The sequence below is a fragment of the Pelobates fuscus genome, chromosome 6 (assembly GCF_036172605.1).
Source record: "Pelobates fuscus isolate aPelFus1 chromosome 6, aPelFus1.pri, whole genome shotgun sequence".
Classification (NCBI taxonomy): Eukaryota; Metazoa; Chordata; class Amphibia; order Anura; family Pelobatidae; genus Pelobates; species Pelobates fuscus.
Genome location: NC_086322.1, coordinates 248361742 through 248374133, shown reverse-complemented (window position 1 = coordinate 248374133; position 12392 = coordinate 248361742). Strand labels below are relative to the sequence as shown.

Genomic DNA, 12392 nt, shown 5'->3' with positions numbered 1-12392 from the left:
AGCCCTACAGTAAAGGAAAAGATTGTACAGCAAATGCTGATGTCAATCATTGATTATGGGGATGTAGTGTATGCATCTGCATCGCAATCCCACATTAATAAACTCAACACATTGTATAACTCATGCTGCCGATTTGTGCTACAATGTAATTACAGGACCCACCATTGTGACATGCTAAAAGAACTAAACTGGCTGTCGCTGGAATCCAGACGCACCCTGCATCTTTCCAGCCTTGTGTTTAAGAGCTTTTCGGGGAAACTCCCACCCTACCTGAGCACAATGCTTTCCCCGGCTGTTCCCACTTCCTATAACCTCCTATCTAGTACCAACACTTTACTTAGTCTAAATCAATACAAAAAGAAAGCAGCCCAATCCTCCTTCTCCTACAGAGCTCAGCAATTGTGGAACGACTCCCCGCACACTTTCAAATCTTCCCTAAGCCTAAAGTCCTTTAACCCCTTAAGGACCAAACTTCTGGAATAAAAGGGAATCATGACATGTCACGCATGTCATGTGTCCTTAAGGGGTTAAGAGATCCCTCTCTACATACCTCAAAACAGAATGCACCTGTCATGGTTGCTTATATATTTCCTACCTGTTCTATGTTACATTTTGTATTTATTGTGTATTAATATTGTTTTTGTATTTTATTGTACCCTAATTGTAACAATGCAATGGTTTGTGGACCCAGGACATACTTGAAAACGAGAGAAATCTCAATGTATCTTTCCTGGTAAAATATTTTATAAATAAATACTGCAGGGAGACATGGGGAAACTGGGGGACGCTGAGACACTAAGAGACACTGTGAAACATGGGAACACTGAGACACTAGGGGGACGGTGAGAGACTTGGGGATACTGGGAGACATAGGGACACTTGGTGACACAGACATTAGGGGAAACTGTGAGACACGGGGAAGGTGAGAGACTTTGGGACACTGAGACATGGGGACACAGTGGTCCCATGTCTCCCATTGGACCCTAGTATCTCAGTGTCCCCATTTCTCCCATCCAGTGTCCCTAGTGTCACAGTGTCTCCATGTCTCCAAGTGTCCCTGGTGTCTCTCAGTGTCCCCATTTATCTGTGTCCCCATGTCTCTCCCAGTGTCCCAATGTCTCTAAGTGTCCTACTGACATGGGGTCACTGGGAGACATGGGGACACAGACTCTAAGGGACACTGGGAGACATAAGGATACTGTCTCCCACCCAGTGTCCCTAGTATCTTAGTGTCCCCATGTCTCTCAGTGTCCGTAGTGTGCCAGTGTCCCTAGTGTTTCCTAGTCTCCCAAAGTCCCCTTGTCTCCCAGTGTGTCAGTGTCCTAATGTCTCCCAGTGTCCCCATATCTCCCAGTGTCTGTGTCCCCTAGTATAAAATAAAAAATCTCAGGCACTCGCTGTGATAGATTTAAGCAGGTTTATTGGACACCACAATGTTTTGACCTGTACCCAGGTCTTTATCAAGTCTTCAGTGTCCCCTATGTATCACAGTGTCTCAGTGCCCCATGTCTCCCAGTGTCCCTGGTGTCTCTCAGTGTCCCCTAGTTTTACATAATCCCCTAGTCATCCGGTGCCCCCTATATATCACAGTTTCCCATTTGTATCACAGTGTCTCAGTGCCCCATGTCTCCTAGTGTCCTCTCATGTTCCAATGTCTCCCAGTGTCCCCAAGTGTCTCAGTGTCCCAATGTCTCCCAGTGTCTGTGTCCCCTAGTAGATTGGATGGAAATGTAAGACCTTACCCACTAAGGATGACCTGAAGAGGGCCAATGTGGAGCCCTGGAATGACAGGCAGGTTTTCACTGGAGTCTAACTTATATCATACAAACAATAGCAGACACTCTACATGGTCAGGGGCTAGTGGTTTGCTGGAGGCTGCTCCATCCAGAGGGCAAAGATTATTCATTCTATTTACCTCCATGCAAAACCTACTCTTGGATAGATTACTTTCTGTCCAGGGGGAGCATTTGTGTCCCGAAAATGAGACGCTTCCCTTGCAGGATTTCACACAGAGACCTCCCGAGCGGAGTCTGGTGGAGAGGGGTCCCTAAAATTGGTGTGGGCACTTCAGGGACACTGGAGAGTTTGGCGGGCTTTGGGGTGCCCACTGGGACAAAAAGACCAGCTCTTTTCTCGCGGGCGAGCTGTTTGTGCCTGAGAGACAAAGGGATGATCCGTTTTTCCCGCGCTTAGTCTCCCAGGTACAGAGGCTCATGGGAGGAAGACCCCCCTGTCCCTGGATGTGGGAAACTCTGTGTTTGGGTGGTGGGCTTTTGGAGACAGAGGGACAAAGCCTTTCCCGCGTTAGGTTCCCGTGGAGTGGGAGGATCCTGGAAGGGGACACTGTATGCTGTATATTACACCCCTTGCATGGGTTATGTATAAAAGCCATGTGTGGCCAATCAAGAGGTTGTTGTACCTCCAGAACTGTGTGTTGTGCAGTTACTGGGGGTAAAGGGGTTTCTTTATAGTCTAAATGGTTCCTGTTCAGCTGAAGGAAGGGAATTAGCAGAGGTAACCGATCGGGTTACCAGGTGGTTCGCTACAATTATTAGTTACACATGTCCACTGCTAAATGTAATTATCTATGAGTTAATGTAGTGAGTGCATTTATTTCGACCGTGCCTATTCTCAGAGCTCTGGAGAAGCAAATGGTATGATTTATTGGTCTTGATCTACCAACTTGATCTACCAAAGCATTTCTCCTTCCAGCACCAGCCTTCTTATGTACGAATAAAAGAGGAGCACAGTACACATTAATTGTAATTAGGGGTCTCTACAGATTTACTATTTTGATTCTACAGAACAGAGAATGGGGAAGAAGACTCCCTCCTGATTACCTAAAGCATCAAAAAAATTATTTTGCTCTGTAATTTCATGCAGTCAGCAATATTTAGCATTTAGTTTAATACTTAGTAATTCATGGGTTATCTAACTGAAATCCCTGAATATTGATTTATATTGTTTGGTGGCTTGTCTATATCTCATCCAACTTTCTGATAAACTATCTGTTACCAAATTCTATCTAAATACCAGTTACATGTCAACTAATTAAAGAGGAAGCAACGTATGAGCTTACCAAATATGTGCTTTTATTCACTTCACATATTGAACACAAACTCTAGAGCATGGTTTCCAAAACTGTGGGTCGATGGCTGATTTCTGGTGGGTCACGCTGACCCACGCAGGGGACTTGGGAGACAGTCAGGTGACCAAGAGGGGGCCCAGCGGCTTGCAATATGTGCCGCTTGGTTCAGGGCCCCTCTGAAATGGGGAGAAAGCCCTGTGCACTTTCTGGTCTGCAGCATCCCCTCCACCGTGAGCAGAGCTGCAGACCATGTAGTAACTGTTAGCGACAACTGTCTGCCAATCACAGAGCATTACCATGGCTTACCGCGGCAACGCTCTGAGACTACACGAGCAAGAGCTTAGCGAGACTATGTCTGCATGGTCTGCAGCCAGCGCAGGCGGAGCTGCTGACAGGACAGCAAGAGCCACCGGACCACCAGGAAGGAAGGAAGGAGAACAAACAATGGAGCACCAGACACTGCAAAAAAAAAGGTATTTGAATGGCTTTCGCCCTCACCTCCCACATACTGTCACCATCACCTCCCCCACTATCACCCTCACTCTTATCCCCCCCACACTGCCACCCTCATATCCCTCCCACACGGTCACCCTCACCTCCACCCCACACTGTCACCCTCACCTCCACCCCACACTGTCACCCTCACCCCCACCCCACACTGTCACCCTCACCCCCCTTCCCACACTGTCACCCTCAACATCTCCCCTACACTGCCCCCCTCACCTCCTCCTCACACTGTCACCCTCACCCTTCCCCCCTACGCTGTCACCCTCTCTCCTCCCCATGCTGTCACCCTGACCCTCCCCCCACTACTGTCACCCTAACCCTCCCACACTGTCACCCTCACCCCCACACTGTACCCCTCACATCCTCCCTCCGTTGTCACCCTCACCTCCTCCCTCCACTTTCACCCTCTCATCACCCTCACACTGTCACCCTCACCTACCCTGTGTGTGTGTCTGTATTTGTGTGTCTTTGTACATGAGTGTCTGTGTATCTGTGTCAGTGTGTGTAACGTGTCATTGTGTGTGTCTGTGTGTGTACTGCTTTGTCAGTCTGGGTATTTGTGTGATTATGTATTTGCCTGCATGTGTGTCACTGTATGAGTGTGTGTATGTGTTTCAGGGTGTGTGGAAGTGTACACACTACACACAAAGGCATAGCTGCATTCAAACACGTATGTAAAGGTAAAGGAGCAGAAAGAATCAGAAGTTGCACAAAGGTAAAGGAGCAGAAAGGGCCAGTAAGGAGCAGAAAGGGTCAGCAAGGACCAGGAAGCAGAATCAGAAGTTACGCAAAGGTAAAGTAGGAGAAGGAGCAGAAAGGGGTAACAAGAAGCTGGAAAGGGCAGCAAGGAGCAGAAAGGATCAGCAAGGAGCTGGAAGGGGCAGAAGGAGCACAAAGTTAAAGTAGGAAAAGGAGCAGAAAGGATCAGCAAGGAGCTGGAAGGGGTAAAGGGAGCACAAAGGTAAAGTAGGGGAGGGAGCAGAAATGAGCAGTAAGGGTCAGCAAGGAACAGGAAGGAGAAGCAAGGAGCAGAAAGGGACAGACTGGGCACAAAGGTAAAGTAGGAGAAGGAGCAGAAAGGATCAGAAATGATCAGGATGGGTCTGCAAGGAGCAGGAAGGGTCATAAGGAGCAGAAGGAAGCAACAGTAGCAGAAAGGGGTCAGAAAGAGAAAGGAGCAGAAGGGCGCAAAAGAAACTGAAAGGTAAAGGAGCAGAAGGAGCCAAGGAAAAGAGAAGATATTGTCAGGAAAAAAAAGAAGACTGTGCCAAATAAAGGAGAAGAAAAGAAGATTGGAGCAGGAAGGACAAGTGCAGTGATCCCTCCAATTCTGGACACCACATCAGAAGGCTTTTGTCCCTGGGCCTGGCAGGAAAACTTTGGACATTCTCAGGTAAAAAAAAATATATCAGTGTTAATGTGTTCACTTTTATTTACTGTGCTGTTGGTAGGGGTGCCGCATATTGGTCAGCTGGCACGCTAAGCCAATCACTAGATCCCCATTCCTATAAAAGTAAAACATTTGTATAAACCGGGAACGAGCGATTGGCTTAGAGCATCAACTGACCACGCTAGCCAATCTGCGGCACCCATGCCTGACATCAATCTGCACTTCCTGACAATCCATTTCAGAAGCCGAATACCACTGAGCAACCTTGAGATCTGGAGCAGGTGAAAATGGTTTAACCCCCTAAAGGAAAGAGAGCGGCCAGGGAGACCCGAGTTGTGAAAACGCTATTTATGTATCCTGCCCCTCCCCAATGGGTGTCCTGTTTCCCCCCCCCCCTAAAATCTGGTCACACGGGCTTTATGTGACAGTGACTATGCCCCTCCCCTTCATGACACTGTCAAAAAGGGGCCAAGCATGGAGGTCATTACAATTATGCCCCCCCTGGAAAAATTCCTGCAGACGCCCATGCATCAGCCTCATTTTATTCGGATTACCGGTCGGCTGCAGGACGATCTTCAGACGTGGAGTTCCTTCCTCTGTACGTATAATGGTCAGTCATGTTGCTTGTGTCCTGCGACATCAAATATGGATCTCGCGTTATTCACAGACGCATCGGGGTCCGTGGGTTTTGGTGTGTACTTTCACGGACGCTGTGCGCGGAAGCCTGGCCGCATCAGTGAATGTCATCGCCGACTCTCTTTCTCGGTTTCTCTGGACCGATTTCGGGAGGCGGCCCCGCAAGTGGGAGTGCGATGCCCGAGTAATTTATGGGACCTGATTTCAGACATGTGAGGAGGTTGCACGGGGGATTTCTCTCTGAGTCATCCTGAATGTCATACACAGTGATATGGCATTGTTGGTGTGGTATGAGATCGTCTGGGGCCCTGTCGGCAGCAGTGGGTATGTTGAGTGCGATTTTGTAGCTCTTGGAGTCGCTATGCTTGGTTACTTGTCCGCTCTGTCCTTTTTATGTCAATGGTTCGGGTGAGAGGACATGTCCAAGGTCTTTTGCGTTACTCGGGTGGTAAAAGGATGGCTTCGGTGTCGTCGGGCCGATCTCATTCGAGGTGCTGGTGAAGCCGTTGTCCTTCCTTCCTCGGGTGTAGTCATCTGCATATGAGGTGCGGCTATTTAGGGTGGCCTTTTTGTTATGCTTCTTTGGCGCGCTTTGTATTGGGGAATTGGTGGCCCCCCGGGACTCCACGCAATCGCGGTTACGGAGAGAGGATTTGGCTCTGTCAGCTTCGGGGATAGTTCTCATGATACGATGGTCGAAGACTGATCAGGCAGGCAGGGGAGCTCAGGTTCATATTGGGGGCTTATATTGCCCGGCCGGGCTTGTAAGGCAGTATCTCAGGTTTCGGAGTGAGGTTCACCAGCATGGAACATTGCGGAGTCGGTTCCAGTTCTCCAGGATTCTGAAGGTATGCGTGAGGGGGGGTTGGATTGGGGCGGCGACGCAGGCGAGTCAGATGGGTCTCCCCACTGAGGCATTAAAATGATTGGGGTGGTGGAAATCGGGACAGTATCAGCTATATGTGCGCCCACATATTAAATAATGGTGTTTATCAGTTTCCCCTCCCCCCTTCCACTCTCTCTGTTTTGTTTGTTATGTTTGTTATGTTGTGACGATGGTTGTTATGTTTGTTCTTTCCTTTTAGGTAGGGGACCGCGCTTCGTATGGATAATGGGGCACTTTTATGTGTACTGGGCATCCTGGTGCGCGGAAGACAGAGTATATGATCGTAACTAAGTGTTTTTTAAGTTACGAGCGATGTTTCTGCGTATCCCATTATGTGGACATACATCTACAACCCCTAGTGAAAAAAACTACCTCACACATAAAGGACACAATAGCGGTTTTAAACTTTTTAAAAAATTGCAACTGGAATCCTAAGTGTTTTTTAGTTACGAGCGATGTTTCTGCGCTCTACAGCAATATCCCACACGAGTATGGATGCAATGCAGTGAAATATTTCCTTAACAACTTTTCAGCTATGACCGCATTTTGAAATGTACATAACAGGTATACATAAAAAAATATATACATACAGAATCTGTGTTTTTATTGCTGCGTTACGTTAATGTATATAATACAATCAGTAAGTATCTATCATCACCTATATACCTTTTTAAAGCAAAATAGAAAACAAATCACAATTGCAATTTAAAATTGTAAGTTTGCAAAGTTTCTAACATTTGATTATAACCTATGTCCAGAAGTCTCTACTCCTATGTTGTTAAGTGCTCACTGGATGAGAATCTTGTCCCGTCCCCTCAATCTGCCATCAGATTTTAACCCCTTAAGGACCAAACGTCTGGAATAAAAGGGAATCATGACATGTCACACATGTTATGTGTCCTTAAGGGGTTAAAATGCAGAACAGCATGTGACCTTTTTTTGGTGGGACAATACCCCAAAAGGCAGGACTGTCCAGACAAATTCAGGACAGTTGGCAATTATGACATTATAGATCTAGGGGCTAGGCTAGGTCAATCTATAGTTTGTAGCAGAATGAACAAATAGATTATGACCAGCACAGCTATCTGCATGTTTAATCTATAAAAATGACAAGAGAAGATTTAGGAACCTACCTCACTAAACAGAGATAGGTCAGGGTGGATAGTTCCACACCCTAAGTTCCCATTATAGCTAGTCAAAGAGTTACAGCTATTGTAACATAGAATTTGACAATTTTTAAAATCAATATCAAGACATTAAATTTCCTTTCAATAAATATGTAACCACTGTTTTGAACACAAGTACCATACATACTTTTCTAATTACAGTAGTTTTCCCTGACGAAAAAACCTGGGAAGCAAAAGATTTTATCTACATAGATGTAGAGTGCATGGATATGGGAGTTGATTGGATGGCTGGATGAATTACATATGGTGAGCCTGATATTATATTGTGCTATATGTGATTTCTAATTACACAAAAACTCGAAATGTGCAATTACAAGATGATATTGGTTTTATATTTGGAAAATACCTTGAAGAAAAAAAACCAAAAAAAACCTGAATGTGCTATTTGTAAGTTTTCAACCTTCATACATAAACATCTGTCAGAACCACGTTTCACTTCAATAATTGATTTAAACACTTTTGGTAAGTTTGAACAGGCTTTGCACACGTGACAGAGGGATCTTGATCCAGTCTTAATAGCAGATTTTTTTTCAGGCAGTATAATTAGTTTAGACACTAATCAAAGACCACAGTTTTCAAGTATTGTCACAGATTCTAAATGAAGCTGAGATGGTTTGAGTTCACAATAGAATGTGTCCTTGAGTATAAATGTCCTTGAGTATAAATCTTGCTACTGTATTCAGGTACATGAAACACATTTTAATGTTCAATTAGTAACTAAGATAAAATATATAAAAAATACCATAATATATACATACCATAACAGCTATCACTTATAGATAGTTATAATAAAGCCTGTGGAAATTTGCCCCACTGGGCCCTAAGAAGTGTTGCATGCACATCTATATTTGTGGAGGAAGTGTGATCTTACACAAGAGGACAGCAAATACCTTTAACATCTAAGTACCATCTTCAATGTCCTAATCATCCAAATGTTGGTGTTCTTGGTGAACCAAGGTGAAGAGAAATTGGTCACCCGAAATATCTAAACTGATCCATGTGTCTATAATTACATGCCACTCTCGGTTTTACAAAAAAATGGGTATTGTCTCATCAACCTCAACACAGTTTGACAACAAAGTATATGACACATTTAAGCAATGAAATAGATAAAAAAAAAAAAACACTATTCACCAATCATGCACTTCTTTCTATCGTGTTTGGTCTCTGCAGTTTATTTCATATCTAGCAGCTAAGCAGCTGCTCTCTACCCTGATAATCAAGGTGGCCAGAAAAGATAAGACGTGTCAAAATCCCTAGGCTTCCCTCCCGTTTTCTGCAAAATGTCCCTATCTTCGTAAATTTCCTTTGTTCGCCATAATTTTTTATGAAGTATTTTTTTTCCCATCACAGAAGATATTTTGTATACTGTACTGTTTAAGCATTAATTATACTGAAAAATATTTAACTTTGTAAACTGTACTGCTGCTTCTATGATTTAAACTTTAATTTACTTATTTTCTACTTCTACTTATTATATAATTATAATTACCATTATTTTTAAAACTCAACAAAACACTTCAAACAATGCAAGCAGCTAAACTGAATTATTCATAGCTTTCTGCTAGGACAAAGAGTATTTCCTGGCAGCAGTTCCTAGTACTAAAAAAATCTTTAAATGTTCTCCACACACCAAAATAAATTATCTCACTGAAGCATTAAACTATGAAAGCTGCACACTGGATACATTAAACATATACTTAAAAAAGAGAGATTACTTTTCTTGACGTGTAAAATGTGTACGACTTAAAAAAATTATAATTTCTTGTAGATATTTTTCATCCTTCTTTATACACAGGAGTTTGCTGGGTGCAGACATTTCTGTAGTGGAACTGCTTTGTGGTGGACCTGGTGGGTGAATAATATTGACACCCTTTTAGGAAGTTAACATTTTGGTTCTCTGCTTATTTGTTGGAAAATATCATGTTTCTTCACGAGCTAACCCTGCTTGGCTCCATATGTTATTGAATAAGGACATCAGAATATGATGTCCTGTGCAGGAGGAGAAATCTGTGATATTATCTAAATGATCCATTTTCCAATTGTTAAACTATTGCCAATGTAGTGACTGGTTCTACATGGGTTCCAGGAAACCTCTCCAAAATCCCCCAAAAATATAATCCAGAAGAAAGGTCCCAAATCTCCAGTGCTGGTCAAAAATAAAATATTCAATAAATAAATAAATACATAGTGCCTAAGTTGATATCACCATAAATTGATTTTATGCTAGTTTTATCTTTTTCTTAGTAGCAGAAGTCAGCTTCTACACTAAATCTATAAGAACAGTCAGAATAAGTTGTGAGAAAAATACTTTCTACTAATCAGGGGGCTATGTATGTAAGGAATAGATAGATAAACAAATAAACCTAGCTCTAAAGAAAAATAATTGATTGATTATATATATATATATATATATATATATATATATATATATATATATATATATATATATATAACATTCAATTGCTACTACTCTCCCATTGTGGATACATAAACCTAAACACAAATTTCCAGAATAGCATAGTATAATCAGTAACTTATTATCACATACATACAGATTAACTCACATAGAGATACATAACTATGCAAAAAAACAAAACAAAAAAAAACAGTAAAAAAAGTTATGGTCCACAATATCTATATAATAAAAATCATAAAGTTACCCAATCAAACCTACACATGCTAGTTCACAAGTTCTAGTGGAAATTAAAGACTTTAGAAAGAGATTTAGAAAGCCACATTTAGCATTTCGAGAATAACATGTCAATTGGAAGATGTGAACACGAACCACACTTTGGAAATGCTTTTACTACTCAAAAAGGATCAGTAAACCTTGAATCTTTTGATTTGTGATCATTCCATCACATACTTTTTAAAAATAATAATATGTCTAGTTCTGACCTATTGTTCGAATGCAACCTTTTCACATGTGTAATGCAACACGTTAGAACAACCAAAGGTGTTGCAAAGGCAAAGCTCTGTAAGGCTTTAAAATACAGTACAAAACTCAGTGGCCTCCTATGAGCTGTTATGGGCACTTTAACCACATATAATTGGTATTTACAGGATAGTGATAATGCATATGCATGACATATTAGGATTTACATTTCTATTGTAACATGCATAAGAAAAATGTTTGCATAAAACATTGCTATTATTAGGCAATACAACCCAGATCTGTTAAGATTCATTGCCCATCCATTTACTTATAGTAGGTAGATCATATGCACAATTGTATTGTAAAGACTTTATATGGATAAAAACACTTAAAGAGTTAGTAAAGTTGAGAATTTACCTGAAGCTCACACCAAGCTACTTCCACTGTTGTCTCTGTATCAAGACCTTTATAAACCGTTTTAAAGGAACCTCTTCCAATCTCAATATTAAACTTTAAATATCTTCCATCTGGGGAAGTGGCAACAGCATTGGTTTCATTTTCCTCGTTTTCCTCTTGTTCCCTCCTGTTTTCTGGCACTGTAGGTTTAGAGACATTGATTGTAGGCTCCTTAGGGCTACTAGCTTCACCTTCAGATTCTGAGCTGATGTCCACGATACTAGCCAAGGTACCTGGACCTGGAAGAAGGTCTGTTTGGTTATTAGTTGCAAGGCAGCAAGGAGATTTAGGAGACACATCATGAATTTGGACAACTTTCTCCTCCAAAGATGATGGTTCTTCAGGAGACCATGAAGGGAAGGAGGTCCCTGGTGGATCATAACCTAACAATTCCAGCTGAGCTGAGCTCCTCCTGTTAAACTGGTAGGAGTTCCTCCGGGGTTCTTTCGCTGAAAGCCTGCGCCTTCTCAAGGCAGCTAAGGAGGACAATTCTGCAGGATCTTCTGGCAAAACAGAGGGAAAAGGGATGCCACAACATGCCAAATCCACTTCTGTCTGAGACATGTTTTGTGCAGCAGGTATCTCAAAAGAAGCAAACATGTCAATCCTGTTTTAACCAGAAATACAATTACACCTCTAAAAGAGTTTAGCAACAGTCCCACTGCCCTGTCATCATTCTACTTTCCATCCCAGAACGCCTATGGATCAGGAATCATGACTTTGGCACTGCTAATATTAGCACATGGGGTATTTAAATATGATGTAATCGTAGAATGCTGTCTAGTATTCCTTGTTATGTTGAAGCTGTATAGAACTTCAGGGACCTGTTTTTAAAAATTACACCCTTCAAACATAAATATTAATCAAATCAGTGTAAATACATGTAATCCTGATCCCATTAAGGAAACCAGCAGTATTCACACGTGAATTAAAGCCTTAAAAATATTCTTTCACTTTTTTTTCTCAGTTGCAGGCCAACAAGGTATCTTCTTCTAATACTTCAAGTATGAGAAATGTTCAGGAAATGTGTTACTTGTATTTTCTCTGCTCTCCTCTCCTCTGCTTGTAAAGTCAGTGACAGCTCCAGCCGGTGAGAATATGATCTATCTTATATTCATGTGACTGCAGTGTGTGTATACACAGAGTAGATAAAGCCACCCCCCCCTTCAAGCAGCAGCCAGTGACTTATATTGAACAACACCTCCCCCAATATGCTCCACCTCTTGTTCTATTCTATAACAGCAAGACCTTGTCTAGCAATGAATAAGATGTTCGGCCCCCTACACACCCCCAGAATACGGTGAACTCTCTGGCTTCTTAGAATAATAGAACATTGGTTTGAACGTTTTTTTTTCTTGCCCAAC

At 42.5% G+C, this 12392-nt stretch overlaps 1 protein-coding gene across 2 annotated transcripts in view; it reads right to left on the bottom strand.

Moving 5' to 3' along the window:
* The window catches only part of WNK4 (WNK lysine deficient protein kinase 4), a 353137-nt gene extending 340967 nt beyond the window's left edge, over window positions 1-12170 (bottom strand). For both annotated transcript variants that reach the window (XM_063458916.1, XM_063458917.1), the window contains exon 1: window positions 10990-12170. In XM_063458916.1, the coding sequence (XP_063314986.1) occupies window positions 10990-11628 (639 nt within the window). In that variant the 5' untranslated portion in view covers window positions 11629-12170. The remainder of the gene's footprint in view (window positions 1-10989) is intronic.
* Window positions 12171-12392: the final 222 nt, after the last annotated feature.